This window comes from Scylla paramamosain, chromosome 39 (assembly GCF_035594125.1).
Source record: "Scylla paramamosain isolate STU-SP2022 chromosome 39, ASM3559412v1, whole genome shotgun sequence".
NCBI classification, from domain to species: domain Eukaryota; kingdom Metazoa; phylum Arthropoda; class Malacostraca; order Decapoda; family Portunidae; genus Scylla; species Scylla paramamosain.
In genome coordinates, this window is record NC_087189.1 from 912501 (window position 1) to 932500 (window position 20000).

At 42.3% G+C, this 20000-nt stretch overlaps 3 protein-coding genes across 8 annotated transcripts in view; 2 read left to right on the top strand and 1 right to left on the bottom strand.

Annotated features, from left to right (window-relative positions):
* The window catches only part of LOC135091980 (F-box only protein 25-like), a 10729-nt gene extending 1157 nt beyond the window's left edge, over positions 1-9572 (top strand). The window contains exons 3-7 of one of the 2 annotated variants that reach the window (XM_063990082.1): positions 66-279; positions 987-1075; positions 1408-1577; positions 2703-2951; positions 7240-9572. In XM_063990082.1, the coding sequence (XP_063846152.1) occupies positions 66-279; positions 987-1075; positions 1408-1577; positions 2703-2951; positions 7240-7243 (726 nt within the window). In that variant the 3' untranslated portion in view covers positions 7244-9572. Of the gene's footprint in view, positions 1-65; positions 280-986; positions 1076-1407; positions 1578-2702; positions 3142-7239 lie in introns of those variants that run through there. The other variant, XM_063990081.1, reaches the window with a different exon arrangement.
* LOC135091977 (CDP-diacylglycerol--glycerol-3-phosphate 3-phosphatidyltransferase, mitochondrial-like) overlaps positions 7311-20000 on the bottom strand; it is a 25808-nt gene continuing 13118 nt past the window's right edge. The window contains exons 1-9 of one of the 4 annotated variants that reach the window (XM_063990076.1): positions 14300-14398; positions 13035-13251; positions 12809-12931; positions 12076-12219; positions 11198-11325; positions 10569-10749; positions 9589-9933; positions 9044-9269; positions 7311-8443 (exon numbers count right to left, since the gene is read on the bottom strand). In XM_063990076.1, coding sequence (XP_063846146.1) covers positions 8241-8443; positions 9044-9269; positions 9589-9933; positions 10569-10749; positions 11198-11325; positions 12076-12219; positions 12809-12931; positions 13035-13145 — 1461 coding nt within the window. In that variant the 5' untranslated portion in view covers positions 13146-13251; positions 14300-14398 and the 3' untranslated portion in view covers positions 7311-8240. Of the gene's footprint in view, positions 8444-9043; positions 9270-9569; positions 9934-10568; positions 10750-11197; positions 11326-12075; positions 12220-12808; positions 12932-13034; positions 13252-13508; positions 13669-14299; positions 14399-20000 lie in introns of those variants that run through there. The other 3 variants (XM_063990073.1, XM_063990074.1, XM_063990077.1) reach the window with 3 other exon arrangements.
* LOC135091979 (uncharacterized) overlaps positions 16754-20000 on the top strand; it is a 4846-nt gene continuing 1599 nt past the window's right edge. Inside the window, exons 1-2 of one of the 2 annotated variants that reach the window (XM_063990078.1) lie at positions 16754-16869; positions 19617-20000. The exon at positions 19617-20000 is cut by the window's right edge and continues 414 nt beyond it. In XM_063990078.1, the coding sequence (XP_063846148.1) occupies positions 19625-20000 (376 nt within the window). In that variant the 5' untranslated portion in view covers positions 16754-16869; positions 19617-19624. Of the gene's footprint in view, positions 16870-18904; positions 19044-19616 lie in introns of those variants that run through there. The other variant, XM_063990079.1, reaches the window with a different exon arrangement.

Genomic DNA, 20000 nt, shown 5'->3' on the forward strand with positions numbered 1-20000 from the left:
TAAGCACATTTCATCCCCCTCTCGTCACCCCAGCCAGCACCTCACAGCCTCCCCACACTCCACAGATGCTCTTTGGAATGCTGGAGGAGGTGGCCCACGAAGTCACAAGAAGCCAGCAGAACGTCCACCTCCTCCACCACCTTCTGCAGGAGTTACGCAAGAGGCTGGAGGATTACCTGTGGGGCAACAAGCTGGGGTCCACAATACTCTGGGAACAACACTCTCGAAAGCTCAGGAATATTAACGCTATTGCCACAACCATACAGATCAGAGAGGCAGGTTTTTGTGGAGTGTTTTTTGGTGATTTTCTTCCTCTGTTACCTTGGCTTAAGTTTGTAGTGGTGCTGAAGTGATGTAGGTTTGTGTGGGGTCTCGGAGGAACATTAATTCAATAGCCACTACATTACAGATTAGTTTTGTGTTGGTACAGGAGTGGCTTAAGTTTGTGTGGGTCTCGGAAGAACAGTAATGCAATAGCCACTACTGTACAGGTTAGGTAGGTGTTCCTCTGTTATTTTTGGCATAAGTTTGTGTTGGTATTGGAGTGGCTTAGGTTTGTGTGGGTCTCAGAGGAATAGTAATGCAATAGCCACTACTGTACAGGTTAGGCAGGCGAGGTCTTAGTGGGTTGCTCCTAGTGTTTGTGTTCCCCTGTTACTCTGCCTTAGGTTTCTGTCAATTTCTCATGTTTTTCATCTTTTCTGAGTTCTTAGAATTGGATATCAGGTTGAGATAGTTGCTGCACATAATTTCAGAACTTTCTTGCTGTTTTTTTAAGTTTTAGAATTGGTAATAGTTGTAATTTTACCTTCTCACTTGTCCCCCCACTCCTCCCCCTGCAGCCAGGTGATTTCAGATATTAGATTGAGATAGAGTTAATGCATATGATGTCAGATCTTTCTCACCTGTTTTAAGTTTAGAATTGGTAATAGTCATAATTGCACCTTTTTCTCACCTGTTCCCCCCTTCTCCCACCCCCCAGCCAGGTGACGACATCCACCCGACACTGCAGGAGGTGCCGGAGGAATGCATAAGAGAGATCCTGAGGAGACTAGACAACCACAATGATATCAGAGTAAGCAATGTGTTTGTAGAGATAAAAATAAGAAGGATAACTTGATAATAAAAACAGATAAAAAAAATTACTGCAGGGAAAAAAAAAATTACCAAAATAAGTCACTAGAGATTAAAAAAAAACACATAATTAAGAAAACAAACTCTTTCATATAAAAACGAAGCAAAAAAGTCATTCCAGGTAAAATTAATTAAAAAAACGCACATCACAGACAAGAAAATACAAAACAAGTCACCGAAAAAAAACCACACACACACACACACACACACACACACACACACACACACACACACACACGAGCCACAATAAGTAACAGCAGATCCTTCCCTCAGAGTGCAGGTGAGGCATACAGTGTGATGGCCAAGGTGAGCAAGGAGAAGAGCATATGGAGGCAGCTGTGTCGCTTCCACTGGACCCCCGCACAGATTGAATACATTATACAGCTGCACCGGGAGCTTAGAGTGCAGAAGAACTGGCAGCAGGTGTATGACAGATTACGGAGGTGAGTGAGGTGTATGACAGATTAAGGAGTCGAGTTGACGTGTCCAGGAAGGCTTCAGTTTATAATCTTTAGTGTTTTGGTGTCTTGTTTCATCTTTTAAAAGGTTGTAGTGTCAGTTTAGTAATTTTCCAAAGGTGTTTTCATGATTTTACTGATGTTCGGGTGTGTGTGACTGGCTAAGGTGTTGTCCAGGAAGGCTTGAGTTCATAATCTTTAGTGTTTTGGTGTCTTGTTTCATCTTTTAAAAGGTTCTAGTGTAAGTTTATTAATTTCCAAAGGTGTTTTCATGATTTTACTGATGTTTGGGTGTGTGTGACTGGTTAAGGTGGTGAGTTGGTGTCCAGGAAGGCTTCAGTTCATAATCTTTAGTGTTTTGGTGTCTTGTTTCATCTTTAAAAGGTTGTAGTGTCAGTTTAGTAATTTCCAAAGGTGTTTTCATGATTCTACAGATGTTCTTTATTGTGTATATTTTTTTCTGATTGATTTGCTGGCTGGCTGATTGATTGACTGACTGACTGACTTACTGACTGAATGAATGAATAAAAGATTGACTGACTTAATGAGTGGATGAATGAGTGAATGGATGGATGAATGAATGAGTGAAGAAAAAGGAAGGAAGGAAGGAGTTGAGGTGTCCAGGAAGCTTCCATTTCATATGCTTAAGTGTTTTGGTGGCTATTAGTGGGAGTTACATCACTTGCAATAGGCGTCTCTAGAATGCACAGTGATTTCTACTCTGCTGTTTAACCTTGTCATGTTTCCATTTAAGAACTTGCTACTATTTCTAAAACATTGCCAGATGCCAACAAAACTAGATAGATAGATAGATAGATAGATAGATAGATAGGTTAGGTTAGGCAGCAACTACTAACAATACAGAACATATCACCAGTTTAAAGACACCTCAACCACCAACAAAACTACCAACATTTTAAACCCTATGACCATTCCTAAGATCCCTCCAGACACCAACAAAAGTCCCAGCATTTCAACCACCAACAAAACTACCAACATTACAGAACCTATCACCAATTCTACACCAACAGGGCTACCAACACTCACAGACAGTCCTCAGTCACTCCCATCATACACAAACCATTCTAATCCCACCCTGGCGACCCACAGAACCTACGGGCTGCGAGAAGAGTACCCAGAGAAGCTGTGTCTTTGTCGAAATTGCAGCTGCATGTTTTGGGAATCCTACGGTCACCCCTGCAGGAACGACCAGGGATACACTGCAGCCTCTGACGACGAGCAGCAGGAACAGCAGCAGCAGCAGGAGGAACAGCAGCAGCAGCAACAAGAACAGCAGCTGGAGGAAGTGAAGCCGCCAGATATAATTTATGTGACAATTACGCCACAGCAGTTTCTTAAGTATTTTCATCTCTAGTTGTGTGTCTGTATGCATGAGAGAGGAGAGGGAGAGTGTGAGAGGAAGAGAGGTGTGTTTGTGTCTGTGTTATAGAGATATGTCTTTTGAGTGTTTTGAGTCCATGAGAGGAGAAGAGGTATGTTTCTGAGTGTGTGTGTGTGTGTGTGAGAGAGAGAGAGAGAGAGAGAGAGAGAGAGAGAGAGAGAGAGAGAGAGAGAGAGAGAGAGAGAAAAAGAAGCAAGTATGAGAGAGAGAGAGAGAGAGAGAGAGAGAGAGAGAGAGAGAGAGAGAGAGAGAGAGAGAGAGAGAGAGAGAGAGAGAGAGAGAGAGAGACAGAGAATGTGCTTCTTTCATTGCATGTGAGAAAGAGAGATAGAAAGGTGTGTGTGTGTGTGTGCACGCGTATGTGTGTTTGTGTAGACTCTTGCACTTATAAATGAAAACAATGCAGGACTCTTTCATCATCATCTCATCTTGTGATACAAACGGCTATCTAGCAACTTGATATACATTGATTAATTTCTTTGAGTGTTTTTTTTTTTTTACGTTTGTCACATTGGGGGTCGATTCATGAAGGCAGGACGACCCAAGTTTGTCCCTGGAACTTGAACCATCCCAGATATTGAGTGGATCTGGTGGTGAACAGTCTTGTCTCTTGCTGTGTGGCAGGAAAAGTGTTTGGGGGGGGCAGTTTCCTGAAGTGTGGTTGGTTCCTCTTCCCTGTTGTTGCTGGAAATGTGATGAGAAGGTGAAATGGCTGTTGTGGGGTTTTCTCAAGTGTTTGTCATTGTTCTTCTGTCTGTTTGCTGCTGGAAATGTGATGAAATGGCTGTTGTGGGGTTTTCTGAAGTGTGTGCCATAATTTCTCCTGTTTGTTGCTGGGAGTGTAATAGAGAGATGTGAAATGTTTATTTATTTATTTATTTTATATTTATTTATTTATTTATCTATTTGGTTATTTTTATTTTATTTTATTTTATTTTATTTTATTGGCTTTAATGTTTGGAAAGGAATAGATGATAATTTTGTGATTTTCTTAAACTTTTAAAGTGTTTCTAGATGGCGTTGGTATTTTGAAAGGGGGGAAAAGATGGTAATTTTGTTATTTTCTTAAACTTTTCATTGGTGTCTGTCGCCTGGAAATGTGAAGAGTAAATGACTTCTTTTAAGAATATTGGTAAACGGCTTTAATATTTCTTAAGAAGGGGGAGAGATAAGAACAGGAAAGAACATAATTTAACCATTTTTCTATAACTTGCATTATCAGTAGTATTTATCAAGTGAAAATGAGTAAATGACTTATAAGAATGTTGGTAAATGGCTTTAATAATACCCAAGAAAGAAGAGATTTAAATAAGAACAGGAAAGAACATAATTTTAACCATTTTCTAAAACTTGCATTGTTAGTAGTAGTATTTATCATCTGAAAATACTACAAAGGGAAGAGGTAGCTTTTGTTATCACAGTTGAACAGCTTTTAATATTTTGAAAGAACAGGGACTGAGAACAAATTAGCAACTCTATTTATTTTTTTTTAGTCCATCTTTATTATCTTTAAGTGATGACCAGGCATGATATTAATGTTGATATTTTAATGCATCACTAATGAAGCTTTACTTTATCAATAACTGCGTCTGTCAGAGTGCTATTAACTTTGTCACTAATAATACAACCAAGTGTCAGGTGCAGTGACCGGACCTTAAACCTTTTAAGTTAGATCAGCTTAGGTATGGTGACCTGACCCCTAAGTTAACCCTTTGACTGCCCTCTGCCACACCTTTTCTTAATTACCAGTCACTTTTAGGCATCTTCACTTGTTCCACAGCCACATCCAATCTTTAAACTGGGTAGAAATTGCAAAATATATCCTTTCTAATCCGTTTCTTTCTTGTAAATTATTTTAAAAGATTTCATGCAATACTACTGGTGGTGGTAATTGTTTTGTGTTGCAGTCAGAGAGATTTTGTGTTGCAGTCAGAGGGTTAACTAACTTAATATTGTGAGTGGTGGTTGTGTTGGGCTTGATAGGAAATGTGATAAGTGTTTCGTAAATGTGCATTAACTTGTGTTGGATCAGTTCAGGATTTGCTTGTCGGATAAGGTGAGGATTTGCAAGTTTGTTGTGTTGCTTAAAAGTTGGATGGTTTTCAGGATTTGTGAGTCAGATAAACATCGGATTAGTTTTGATTTAGAAGTTGGATAAGTTGGATAATTTCAGTATTTGTGAGTTGGATGATTTGAAGAATTTGTAAGAGTCTGGTAATGGTCGTGTAACTTGAGGATTTGAAAGTCAGTCAGCTCGGTAAAAGTCGGATAATTTCAGGATTGGTTGGATAGGATTAAGTTGGATAATTTCAGGATCAGTTGGATAAAAGGCGGATAATTTCAGGATTAGTTGGATAGGGTTGAGTCGGATAATTGTAGGATCATTTGGGTAATTTCAGGATTGGATAATTTCAGGATCAATTCAGAAAAAAAAAGTTGGATAATTTCAGGATCAGTTGGGTAGAAGTTGAATCGATTGGATATTTTCAGGATAAGTTGGATTAAGATTGGATAATTTCAGGATGGATCAGAATAGAATGTGGATAATTTCAGGATGAGTGAGTCAGATAGGTTCAGGATGGGTTGGCTAGAAGGGGGATAATTTCAGGATAAGTTGGAACATTTCAGGATGGGTCAAAATAGGTGGATAATTTCAGAATGGGTGTGTCGGATAGGTTCAGGATTCACGTGACGCATAACGGCTTACCTACTAACTGCCGCACACGACTCACTAGGTAAGTTAAATCATTCTTTTAGTTAGACATTTAGTAAGTTATTGATCACGCAACGTTTTTTTTCTTTTTTATAGTGATGTGCATTGCGGTTTTGTATTTTTGATAAGGTGTTTAGGTTAGTTGCCGTTTCCTTTAGTTCAAGTGCGTTTGTTAAAGTCTGGTTAGGTTAGGTTAGGCTAGCATACCCTAACCTAACTAAGAGAGAGAGAGAGAGAGATAGCTTACACATTCCTCTCAGTAAAAGCTTTAAATACTCTATATAATCTAGTTTTAAGTAATGCAAGCTAATCACTTTTCTCCTTATAGATAAGAGATGGTGTCAGTATAAGGCAGCTGAGACTAGGGTGGTGGTGGTGGTGGTGGTGGTGGTGTAGAGTTTATCAAGGCACTCAGTGTGATATGGTGATGCATGTCCCTTCCCCTTGCCTCCCTCCACGCCAGGCCCTTCATTCATGTACAAAATGCGAAATACTGTCAAGCACTTAACATAAACATTGACCTAACCTTTTCTTTTTGAGCTTGTAAGTCCTGCATCATTCCAAGTGGCACTGGTGACGGCAGCTGTCTTGTGCTGCTGAAGGGCTGAAGGGTCATGTTCTGTCCAGTTTTAGTGTGTTTTTGTTCTCTAAGCCATCCAGTTTGTAGTTTAAAATCAAGATGCTTTTCTTGCTGTCTGACTAATGTTGTATTCCACTGCTGGTCACATCAACAAAGTCACCTTAGCCATCTTGCCTTACACACTGAGATGTTTGTGTGTATGTGTGTGTGTGTGTGTGTGTGTGTGTGAGACCTGGGCAGAGTGGTGAGGCTCAGTGCACTTAACAACACTTAACAAGGTGGGCATTATCTGTAGTTGGTCGTATTACCTGGTTGGTCTCAGTGGTCTTTACCTGGTTGGTCTCATAGTGGGCATTACCTTGCTGGTCTCTTAAGTTCAGTGATAGTTTTATAACGAAACTAATTTTTTTTCCTGTCAAGTGTTTTTTAGGAGTAGAATTGTAAAATCTACTACAGTATTTTCTAGTCAAATTGTTTCTCTGGTGACGAGAAAAATCTATTGTGAAAAATAAAATAGTCTTATATGAAACGCAACGCAAGATGTTAAAATATATAGATGAATATATATACAAATTATTTTATCTGATCACACAAATTTTCAAGGGCCTTGTAAAAAAAGAGAAATTGCAATAAAGTATTAGTAGTAAGTTGAATGTTGGACAGATACATAGACGGTCGAGTTATTTTGCAAGCGTCGTAGCGTTACTTGTAAACCGTATCCAATGCCTTCCGCTAACTGTGTTCTCCGACTACAAAACCATTCAGGTGTTTGGCAAAGCAATTATATTTTGTAACAGCTGAGGCTATGCAACACAATCTTTTTATGAAACGTATGAAGAGAGAAAATTATTATTATTACAACCTACTGTGATTATTTTGAGTGTGACATGATGAACTCACTTTTCTGTACAGTAAAATATTGTAAAAAGATAATGTGTCTTATTTCCACCAGGTGAGTGTCTGGCTGAGGGAGGAGGAGGTGGACCAATTCACGACAGGACAGGACTGGACAGGACAGAGCACTTCCAGACTGTTTGTACACTTTATTAACATTTCACAGTATTTTTTCAAAGTACTTGGTCACGTTTTAATACTCTGTACATAATTATTAACAGACCTGTCACTCTTCACTTACTAACACTCACTCAATATAATTTTTAATACTCTTCACTTACTAACATCTATTATTCTTCTCTATAAACTCTCCACTAACTTACACCTGTCACTCTTTGCTACAAATCTCTGCACTTACTAACAGACTAACGTGACTAACATTTCTCATGACTGATAATTTAAAGATTTTCAGTCACAGCTGCCAAAAAAATACCTGTAACTTGTGACTTTCCTTTACAGCTGTACACAACTTTTTATGAACTTATAAACAACTTTCCTTTTCATATTGTGTAAGAACATGAAAGTAATCTTGTCTTTAAAATACCAACTTTTCATTTCTTCTCCAGTATTTTAACCTTTACTCAAAATCTCAAGCTTTTTCTATTCTACATTATATTCTTCAACTTTTACTGATAAATTTACTAAAATCCTTTACTTTCTTCTCTAAATATCTTAAAATATTGCTTTCCTTTACCACTTACAAAGTCCTCTCTCTCTCTCTCTCTCTCTCTCTCCCTTTATTAAACATTTGGAATTTTTTGCTCATTCTTCACTATACCAAATGTCCTGTGCACACAAAAAAAAACTTCCAGCACTTGACAAACTGACAAGAGGACTTAAACAAACACAGCCCTTATAGTACTACTCAATCTTTACTGCACCAAGGATCCTTCCATACACACACACACATACACAAACATAAATAAAAAACAAACACCCCTTATTTTCCAGCACTTGGGTAAAGAATCTAAAAAACAAGTCCTTTCTTATTCTCTCTCTCCCAGCAGTAGTCTTCCAGCACCACTACTACCACCACCACCACAGCACCACAGAACACCATCAGAAGAACGCCTTGATGATTGGCATAACACACCGCACCCACAGGGGAACATAGCGCCCTGGGGAGGAGAACGTGCCGTCGGTGACCTCAGTGCCGCAGTCATAGAGGCGGCTGTGTTCCCTGTGCAGCGCCTCCCTCAGTGCTGTGTTCTGCGTCACCACCACCACCTGTGTCTCCAAGTCGCGTTGCACTGATCTCCAGCCTAGAGGAGGGAAAGAGGTGGTGATGGTGTGTGAGAGGCTGTGGTTTGTGGCTTTTCATTAATCAGTTTGTTTTAATCTCTCTCTCTCTCTCTCTCTCTCTCTCTCTCTCTCTCTCTCTCTCTCTCTCTCTCTCTCTCTCTCTCTCTCTCTCTCTCTCTCTCTCTCCACAGACCCACAGTATATTTATGAACCACAGTCATCCACCACAGCCTCTCAACTCACTCTCTTTCTTCACTTTATCACTATGCTGTCTTCCACTTACCATCACCACCACTACAGCACTATTTAGTATCATTCTTTGTTCTCTTATAACTAAAACCTCACTGGCATTCTTCTAACTAACACTTTCTATTTACACTACCACAACAAATCGTCTTTCTTCTAACTTTTCTTCTCTCGTATTGGTATCACTCTATTTAAGCTTTTTGTAACTAACACCACTCTCCTAAGGCTTTTTTAACTAATACCACTATCCTCTAAGGCTTTTCTAACTGACAACACTCTCTTCTCTAACATTTTCCACCTCCTACACCTCTACAGACTCTTCCTAATGTTACAATCATTCTGTCACTTCACTGCCAGCACCACCAGGCACTCACCAAAGTTCGGGGAGCCCACCATGGTGAGTGCCGGCCAGGTGTGCCCCGGCCTGGCGTACCACAGACCCTTGGCGTGGAAGGTCCATCCCTTCCTCCGGTACTCGTGCAAGCTTATCCGGTGCTCCTGGCTGCCACTCGTCACCCGCCTGAAGAACAGTTTGGCCAGCTGGGTGTAGGCGGCTGGGATGGCCCCCGCAAATCCCCTGGCACCCAGGAACCCATTGGCCTGTCAGGGGGGAAGGTGTTGGGTGATTAGATAAATGGGAATCTAGTGTTGATTTTGTAACCTTAACTATGAAATCTATAAGGAGTGTGTTAATCTTCAGGACTAATTTAGGATAATCTGCTATGACTACATAGGTTATTTTTCATCCATCTATAGAAGTCTGTAAAGGATATGGGTTCAAAATATCCTATCCTATCTTACTGAACCTGACCACAATCCTAGAATATTTGAATGGCAAGAATCTTAGAACGTTCAAAGGACAAGTTACAAAAATCCTACACAATAAAATGAACACCTTACCAAGTATTCTATTCCTAACCTCGGGGTGGGCCATAAGGATGCTGTAGGACGCCCTTGACTGGCCCAGGACGCACTTCATGTACTCCTCTGTCAGGTTGAAGTATCCCGAGGCCAGGTGGATGTGAGACCCCTCCTCGGCACTGCTCAGGAATCGTTTGGTCACGTAGCCGTCGTTGGTGATGCCGAAGGGACCCATCTGTAGTGTAGGGAAGACGAGGGTGTCCAGGGAGGAGGAGGAGGAGGAGGCCGAGGTGTCTCCTGTGCTCTCCATATGTCTCAGTCTCTCCGGGTTTCTGTCGCACTCGGCCCTCCACAGCCTGAGCACTGCCTCCCTCATGGTGCCACAGTACTCCTCCAAGTCACCCTGGAGAGGAACAAGTGTGTAAATCAAGTGTATATGTCTGGGAAGAAAATGCAGTACAAATACCTAAATAAAATTGTGTTGAAGCAGATCTAGAAAATTGTTTGAGAGCATCTGCAAACAAAAATAAGATGCCTGGAAAAATACTAGAAGAAAATTACGTTCAAGCAGACCTAGAAATATAGTTTGAGGTCATCTTATAAAAAAAAAATTGAAAAATACTATTCATGTTGTAATTGAATAAACAGGTCTATGCATTACTCCTTTTAGTCACCTTGCAGTAAATCATATCAAAAATTTACTTTAAGAGCACAAAAGAAAGTAATGTTTTAACAGTAAATTCAATAACTGCTCTTAGTTATTTGCTTATGTCACCTCTTCATTACTTTAAACAGTGCCGAGCGGACCATATCAATACAAGACATAATAGTCAAGTTAAGCAGGAATAAACAAGTAAATCAAGAGCTGCTGTCAGAACTATTAAAACAGCTAAATAAATCCAGTTCATAATATAAAAACAAAAACATCAATTTATCCCTACATTAAAACACATTAAGTTATACAGAAAACTAACATCACTCCAACAACATAACCACAACTGTAATGCATCGTATGGTACAAATGAGAGCTGCACTGACCAGGTAGGGGTGGACAGAGGTACCAGCTGGCATTGAGGTGGAGTCATCGGTGGCCAGCTGGGGACAGAAGCGGCTGACTGTGGCAATGAGGTTGTGGTAGAAGGCAGCCAGCGCCGGACAGTCCTCAAACGCCATGTAGCGGTCCTGGCGGTTGGTAAAGTAGTCGTTGCTGAGGTTGGCCCTGGAATGCATTAAAGAAATACGAAGATACATAAATAAGACAGTTTGGTTATACTGGAAAAAAAGACCAGGAACAGATTGAAAGATAAAACTAGGGAGATTGAGAAGACAGGGTGAAATGGAGTAATGGAACTGTATTAGAAGTTGGAATTGGAAAGAATCGGAGTCAAAGAGGAAGATGCAAGGGGCAGAAGCGACTGGAACCAGGAAGACTGAGGGGAAGACAGGGTGAGATAGAGGGACGGAATGACAACTGCAAAGAATTGGAGTCACAGAGGAAGATGAAAGGGGAAGAAACAGCTGGAGGGGACTCATACATGGCGCCAACCAACCCATCACTCTAGAGAAATGACCAAAGAAGAAGGAACCCTGTGAAACTTAAACACACACACACACACACACACACACACACACATTCCCTCCACACCACATCCCAGTCTGCTCCTCACCCAGAGATGAGGAGGGAGTCATCAAACACATATAGCTTCATGTGCTGCAGGCCAATTGTCTCATTCCAGCGCTGTGGAATGAGGCGACGCAGCAACCCCCGCAGGTGTGGAGTGTGGTACAGTGACACCTGGTGGAATGGGAGACAACAGGTAGTACAGGTGGAGGAGGTGATAACAGGTGGTACAGGTGGAGGGAGTGATGATAACAGGTGGTACAGGTGGAGGGGGAGATAACAGGTGGTACAGGCAGATGAGATGACAAAAACAGGTGGTACAGGTGGACAGGGGTGATAACAGGTGGACAGGGATTATAACAACAGGTGGTACAGGTGGAGGGGTCCAATCTTTCGAATCTCCCTAAAGACTCAGCACTAATTGATAACTGAGTCCACTCCATTCATCCACCACTCCATTTGAGAACCAATACCTTCCTGTCTCTTTCAAATGTAACCTTTTCAACCTTAAACCCATTATTTTGAGAGCCAATTCCTTCCTATCTCTTTCAAATGTAACCTTTTCAACCTTAAACTCATTATTTTGAGAACCAATTCCTTCCTGTCTCTTTCAAATGTAACCTTTTCAACCTTAAACCCATTATTTTGAGAGCCAATTCCTTCCTATCTCTTTCAAATATAACTTTTTCAAGTCTTTTTTTTTTATCTAGGATGGACAAAAATCCAATAAAAAATAAAGAAAAGCCTACTGAGATGCCAGTCCCCAAACAGGGTCCAAAGCGGTAGTCAAAAATGGAAGGATAAGTGTCTTGAAACCTCCCTCTTGAAGGAATTAAAGTCACAGGAAGGTGGAAATACAGAAGCAGGCAGGGAGTTCCAGAGTTTACCATTACTTCTTGTCCTACCCAGATAACCGATCCTTACTGAGCAGGAGTGAGGATACTGGGCCAGAAGGGGACGCAGCATGGACCGGGAGCTGTGGTGGCCCCGGGAGCCCCTCGTGTGGTCCAACAGCCAGTGAACCTTCAGGCCATCCACTGCTGCCACTCGCTGCCCCACCACGGACACCTGCCAGGAAGCACACATGTATCCATCAGGAAGTCCTTTTTAAATATTAAGAGGGACACTGTTCAAGGGCAACGAACAAAGCAGAAAGAGGTTAACCAGAGTGCCAGTTCCTAAAGAGGGGTCAAAGAGGATCGAGAGAGGTCAGAAAGAGGTAAGATAATGGTCAAGAGAGGTCAATTAAGGTAAAAAGCAAATAAAAGGATCAAGGGAAAAGACAAAACAAAAAGGATCAAGAGGGGCCAAAAAGGATTGAGAGGTCAAAAAAAAAAAGGTCAGATAAGGGTTGAAAGGTCAATTAAGATATAAAAGAGGTGAAAGAAAGGGTCAAGAGGTCAATAAAGAAAATAATAAAAGAAGATCAAAAAGGTAAAAAAAAAGATAAGATAAAGGTCAAGAGAGGTCAGAAGGGGTCACCACTTGAGCACATTGATATATTCAGACAAATAAAACCAAAAAGAGAAAGATAAGGAGACATGCAAGAGAGAGAGAGAGAGAGAGAGAGAGAGAGAGAGAGAGAGAGAGAGAGAGAGAGAGAGAGAGAGAGAGAGAGAGAGAGAGAGAGAGAGAGAGAGAGAGAACACCCCCTCACCAACTTCTCCTCCAGCTTCCCAGTGCCGAGATAGAGAGAAGAGATACTGATTCTCTCCCTTGCTGCTCCCGCCTTGTCCAGCAGCTCTTGGTAAAACTCCCTTGGATCAACAATTACCCGCACCTGTGGGGAGGAACAGACTGACGGCGCCTCAAACTATATACAGTCATATTTATTTACTAATACACCAATAGTTAACAGCACCCTGACCTCTCGTTGACCTGACCTTAGAGCCACTGATGGGAAAGGCCGGGCAGTGTTGATAGAGCCAATGAAAGCTTCTTGGCAGGATGGGGGAGGGCGTGGCGGCGGGGAGGTCACCAGCTGCGGGGGTCATGGCGCGGGTCTCTGCTGCTGCTGCTGCCGCCACTACTGCCGAGGACGCCGCGCGATGGTGCCACAGGAAGCACAGTGTCTGCCTGGCCCGCGGCACCACACACCGCCTGAGAAAGAGAGAGAGAGAGTTTTGGATTAGGTAAAAACGCACATACCTTCTAGATCATTAAGCGGTTGTTAGTGGTAGTTCATATGATAACAATTCCCACATATCGATTAAACAAAACCACAAATCAAATTCCACAACACACAATAAATTTGATAAAAACTCCATTATTTTCCCACTAAAATCACAATAATTCTTAATATTTTCTCACCCAAACATCGAACAGCAACACAACAAGGTAGCAACACTCATACGTACGTTAAAATACAACTTCTAGTCATGGAATGCAGCACACATGGGTCCACACTCTCTCTCTCTCTCTCTCTCTCTCAGCCGGTCAATGTAAACAAACGAACCGTCCTGGGAAGAAGTCGGCAATCTTGTTTCGTCTCAATTCCTTGTTTGGTTTTCATTATTTCCTTCAATACGAAATTTTTCTCGTTTGTTTTTAGATTAAATTAAGCAAAAAATATTGTTATCTTTTTTTTTGGAGTATTTTTTAGGGAGCGAGATATAAGAAGAGAGAGAGAGAGAGAAAGAGAGAGAGAGAAACAGCCACCTCGCCCTACACCTCCCTTCCTCCTCCCCAACCCCACAGTCTCTCTCTCTCTCTCTCTCTCTCTCTCTCTCTCCCAAAAATACAAACGAGTTTCCACACAGCCATCCATACTAAACACCTTCCCGGTATTATTTTTTTCAATTCTTTATTTTCCCTCTCTCTTTTTCCCAATTCTCTCGTGGTGGAAATTAAAGAGAGAGAGAGAGAGAGAGAGAGAGAGAGAGAGAGAGAGAGAGAGAGAGAGAGAGAGAGAGAGAGAGAGAGAGAGAGAGAGAGAGGAAAAAAATCACCTAGCCACCAATGCAGCCAATTAGCAAGGCTGCGGAGAGAGAGAGAGAGAGAGAGAGAGAGAGAGAGAGAGAGAGAGAGAGAGAGAGAGAGAGAGAGAGAGAGAATTACTAGTTTGGTCATTACTGTATCTAAGTTAATCTACTATTACTACTACTACCACCACCACTACTACTACTATTACTACTATTAACCCACTCACCTCTCTAATAGTGAAAAAAAAAACCCAAAAACTTTCACAAAACAAAAACAAGAGCAACAATAACACGCCCTTCCTCCATCAGACCTCGACGGCCACTGACAAAATAGAAGGTACGAGGAGGCGATACAGGAAATTAGCAAATGGTTCTTTTCAAGTTGTGCCGAAGCAGTAATTGAAGCCTCGTTAAGTCCCAGTAGTAGTAGTAGTAGTAATAGTAGTAGCAGTAGTAGTAGTAGTAGTAGTAGTAGTAGTAGTAGTAGTAGTAGTAGTAGTTGTTGTTGTTGTTAGTTTGTCAAAAAAAATGTAAAAAAAAATATATATATAAAAGGAAGCTTCACGACTCCTTCTCTCCTTCTCCTCGTCCTCCTCCTCCTCCTCCTCCTCTTCCTCCTCTTCCTCCTCCTCTAAGGTCATATTTCTCGTGGGATTTGCGAGAGAACTTGAAGGAAGAGATGGGAACAAGTTTGACCTTACTATCTTTCCTTCTTCCTCCTCCTCCTCCTCCTCCTCTTCTTCCTCCTCCTCTTCAATCTGACCCCATCCTCCTCCTCCTCTTTCCTTTTCCTCCTCCTCAGAGTCCTGTCCTGTCTTTTCCTTCCTCTTAATCGTCCATCTTCCTTTTTTTCCTTCTTCTTCCTCCTCCTCCTCCTCCTCCTCCTCCTCCTCCTCCTCCTCCTCCTCTTCCTCTTCCTCTTCTTCCTTCTCTCCTTCTTTTGTTTTGTTATTTTTTTTTCGTCTCGTTTATTTGGCGAACGATTGTTATCTCTCTCTCTCTCTCTCTCTCTCTCTCTCTCTCTCTCTCTCTCTCTCTCTCTCTCTCTCTCTCTCTCTCACACACACATTTTCTTTGCATTTTTCCTTCCCTCCTCCTCCTCCTCCTCCTCCTCCTCCTCTTGACCTCTTCTACGTTAAATTGACCTGAACTGACCTAACTTGACCTGGCCTAAGATCCAATATGGCCGCCACGAGACAGGTCAAAGTTACATGGTATTTTTTTATTTTTATTTTTTTTATTTTACCTATTTATTTATTTATTTTTATGATTTAGTTGAGTGTCCCTTTAATTTTTTTTAGTTATATCCTCGTTTTCTTTGATATTTCTTTCGTTTATTTATTTATTTATTTATTTTTTTTGTTGGTTCGTTCGTTCGTTCGTTAGTTAATTACTGGGTTTGTTTGTTTGTTTGTTTCATTTACTCGTTCTTCCATTCATCGCTTTCTTTCTTTCTTTCTTTCTTTCTTTCTTTCTTTCTTTCATCCAGAGGGAATATTTGGTAATTCTCTCTCTCTCTCTCTCTCTCTCTCTCTCTCTCTCTCTCTCTCTCTCTCTCTCTCTCTCTCTCAGGTAATGAATAACAACTAAAAAAGCTTCAAAGAATCAAGAACATAAAAAAAAAGAGGAAGAGAAAGAGGAAGAGGAGGAGGAGGAGGAGGAGGAGGAGGAGGAGGAGGAGGAGGAGGAGGAGGAGGAAAGGAGTTTGGAGGCACGCCAGAATCCAGAATAAACTATTGATGTTAGGTACTTGGTGGGGGGAGGAGGAGGAGGAGGAGGAGGAGGAGGAGGAGGAGGAGGAGGAGGAGGAGGAGGAGGAGGAGGAGGAGGAGGAGGAGGAGGAAGGAAGGAAGGAGGGAAGGACAGAAGGAAGGAGGGAAGGAAGGAAGAAGAGAAATGAGAGAACGGAAGAGAAAAGAATAAAAGAATATAGCTAGGCTCTCTCTCTCTCTCTCTCTCTCTCTCTCTCTCTCTCTCTCTCTCTCTCTCTCTCTCTCTCTCTCTCTCTGTTGATTAGAGCTACCTTTAATGTACGCCAGGTAGGGAGAAGCACCTAATTAGTTGTCAGGTAAGGTCTCTCTCTCTCTCTCTCTCTCTCTCTCTCTCTCTCTCTCTCTCTCTCTCTCTAAGTCTTCTACACCATTTATCGTGATGGTGGGAGAGAGTGAGAGGGAGAGAGAGAGAGAGAGGGAGAAAGGGAGAGAGGGAGAGAGAGGGAGGGAAATAGACAACATAGGGAGGAAGAGGGGATCGAGAGAGAGAGAGAGAGAGAGAGAGAGAGAGAGAGAGAGAGAGAGAGAGAGAGAGAGAGAGAGAGAGAGAGAGAGAGAGAGAGAGTGTGAAAGGAAGAGAGGGAGAGAGGGAGGGAGGGAGGGAATAAGGGGAGGTAATGAAAGGAAGATAAAAGGGAGAGGAGGAATCGGGAGAATGAGAATAACGAGGAGGAGGAGGAGGAGGAGGAGGAGGAGGAGGAGGAGGAGGAGGAGGAGGAAGTTGCACCTAACAGAGCTGGTTAACCTGTAAGAAGAGGAGGAGGAGGAGGAGGAGGAGGAGGAGGAGGAGGAGGAGGGGGAAGAGGAGAAAGCCTGGAGGTATGGGTCAGTATTCTGGAGGGTGTCATCTCCTCCTCCTCCTCCTCCTCCTCCTCCTCCTCTTCCTGCTCCTCCTCCTCCTCCTCCACCACAGTGACCCCAACTCGTGTGGTGGCCAGCAGTCTGCCTTGCACCACCACCACCACAACACCGCCACCACCACCACCACTACAACCACCACCACCACCGCCACGCCACAGCATAAGGTACTACTACTACTACAGCTATATTACATAAACAAATATATCAATAACAACAACAACAACAACAACAACAACAACAACTACTACTACTACTACTACTACTACTACAACAGCTGTGAAAGTAATAACAATAACAGCAGCAGTAATAACATTCTTTTTTTTTTTAATATAACTGTCTTCCTCCTCCTCTTCTTCTTTCTCCTCTTTCTCCTCCTCTTTTTCCTTCTCTTCTTCCTCCTCCTCCTCCTTCTCCTCTCGTTCTTACCCTCCTCTAATACTTTACAACAACAACAACAACAACAACAACAACAACAACAACTACTACTACTACTACTACTACTACTACTACTACTACTACTACTACTGACCTTGAAATACCAGAAGGTCAAGAACCCGTGAGAGAGAGAGAGAGAGAGAGAGAGAGAGAGAGAGAGAGAGAGAGAGAGAGAGAGAGAGAGAGAGAGAGAGAGAGAGAGAGAGAGAGAGAGAGAGAGAGAGAGAAAGTAAGAACAGTTATATGCATACAGAAAGAAAACCAGAGGAGGAGGAGGAGGAGGAGGAGGAGGAGGAGGAGGAGGAGGAGGAAGAGGAGGAAGAGGGGACTTCCCGGACATGGAGAGGGAGAGAGAGAGAGAGAGAGATAATAACAACTCTCTCTCTCTCTCTCTCTCTCTCTCTCTCTCTCTCTCTCTCTCTCTCTCTCTCTCTCTCTCAAATATAATAACATTATTTATCGAGGCGAATTAGAGAAAAAATCTCAATAATTATTAATCTGAGCATTATGTTACATTTGAGAGAGAGAGAGAGAGAGAGAGAGAGAGAGAGAGAGAGAGAGAGAGAGAGAGAGAGAGAGAGAGAGAGAGAGAGAGAGAGAGAGAGAGAGAGAGTCGTACGTTCTATATAAATGCAAATTCTGTCACGTAAATTATTTTTGGTCCAATTTGTTGCTTTTATTTACCGTGAGAGAGAGAGAGAGAGAGAGAGAGAGAGAGAGAGAGAGAGAGAGAGAGAGAGAGAGAGAGAGAGAGAGAGAGTAGAGAGTAGAAAGTAAAGAGAGAATAAAGAGATATCACGAAACAGAAAGAAGGAAAGAAAGAAAGAAAGAAAGAAAGGAATAAAGAGAGAAAGAGAGAAAGACAAAAAGAAACAAGCAAACAAACAAACAAACAAACAAACAAAGAGCCAAACAAACATATAAACAAACAAACAAACAAACAAACAAACTAAACGGTTAAACTTAACAAAACAAAACAAAAAAAACACTTCCTGATTGAGAGAGAGAGAGAGAGAGAGAGAGAGAGAGAGAGAGAGAGAGAGAGAGAGAGAGAGAGAGAGAGAGAGAGAGAGAGAGAGAGTCTAAAGGGTTATGTTCTCACCTGGCCTGACCTCACGTGACCTAATAAAAGTACAATGACCTTATGACCACCTCTACCTGTCTCTACCTGCCTTCCTGCACTGGTTTTCCCTCCCTCTTCCCCCCCTCTCTCTCTCTCTCTCTCTCTCTCTCTCTCTCTCTCTCTCTCTCTCTCTCTCTCTCACCTTGCAACATCTGTCATGGAATTGTTTTTCTCTTCCCCCCTTCCCCTCCCTCTCTCTCTCTCTCTCTCTCTCTCTCTCTCTCTCTCTCTCTCTCTCTCTCTCTCTCTCTCTCTCTCTCTCTCTCTCAACAGCTGCGTTACCACATTCTTGACCTAGCCACCTCTCTCTCTCTCTCTCTCTCTCTTTTTCTATCCTAAACCACGCCCTGTCCTATCTCTCTCTCTCTCTCTCTCTCTCTCTCTCTCTCTCTCTCTCTCTCTCTCTCTCTCTCTCTCTCTCTCTGGTCATTGCTTTTATTTTCTCATCTTGTTTAATTCCTTTTTTCATTATTCTAATCTCCTTATCTCCTGTTTTTTCTCTTCTCCTTCCTTCCACTTCTTATTTACTTCTTTCCTTCTCCCGCATTCCCTCCCTCGCTTTCTCCTTTGCCACTCCCTCCTCCATCATTACCTCCTCCTCCTCCTCTTCCTCCTCCTTCTCCTCTTCCTTCTTAGTCATTCTACCAACTGACGCCTGTGTGAATAGACCGACCGCTCTGCCTTCGTAACCTACTGACTGACTGACTGACTGACTGACTGACTAACCGTGTGACTAACAGTTGCTTGCTGGAGGAGTGGCTGAAGGCTTTGCTGTGTCTGGTAATGTGACTCTTGTTTTGTGTTTAGAGTGAGTGAGTGAGTGAGTGAGTGACTGACTGACTGACTGACTGACTGACTGACTGACTGACTGACTGACTGACTGATTGATTGATTGATTGATTGATTGACTGACTGACTGACTGAGTGAATGAGTGAGTGAGTGAGTGAGTGGGTGACTGACTGACTGACTGACTGACTGACTGACTGACTGATTGACTGGCTGACTGACTGACTGACTGACTGACTGATTGACTGGCTGACTGACTGACTAGTTTACTACTGTCTGTCAACTTACTGTTTAACTTCCTGACATGATGGTAAGACTGAGAGAGTGAGTGACTAACTGACTGACGGACGAACGAACAAACTAACTAACAAGACAACTAAATAACTAACCAAATTAATGACTGACTTAATTAAACTAAATCAATGACCAACAAAACGATCATAAAAAAAATAAATAAATAAATAAAAAGAAACGTAAAATTTCATCATTACTATCATCATTATCTATTTACTGACCACAACAAGAACTAACTGACTGACTGACTGACAACCTGACCTCCCACACAGGCGTGAAGATGAGGGGGACAAAGGAGGCGGCGGTGCTGGCCTTCCTCCTTGCCACAACCCTCCCTGGAACGCTATCGGCGCCTCTTGAAAGCCGAAAGACATCTCAGGAGGCAAAGACTAGCACTGACGAAAACCCAGAAGTAGAGACCTCGAAGTCACGCAGCAATGTCACCCAAGAGGAAGGAAGAACGCAAGTTTTGACAGTCGCAGATGCATTTGGCAACCACTACGACCCTTATCCACACGACCCAAGCATGGTTGACGTGGCTTCATCCTTCCTCCACCGCCTACAGGACTTTGTGACGGAAATGAACGAAGAGGAAATGCTCCCAGACCGTCGGTGGCCAAAATGGGTCCACAATGCGCAGGTCTTCATCTCCCAGG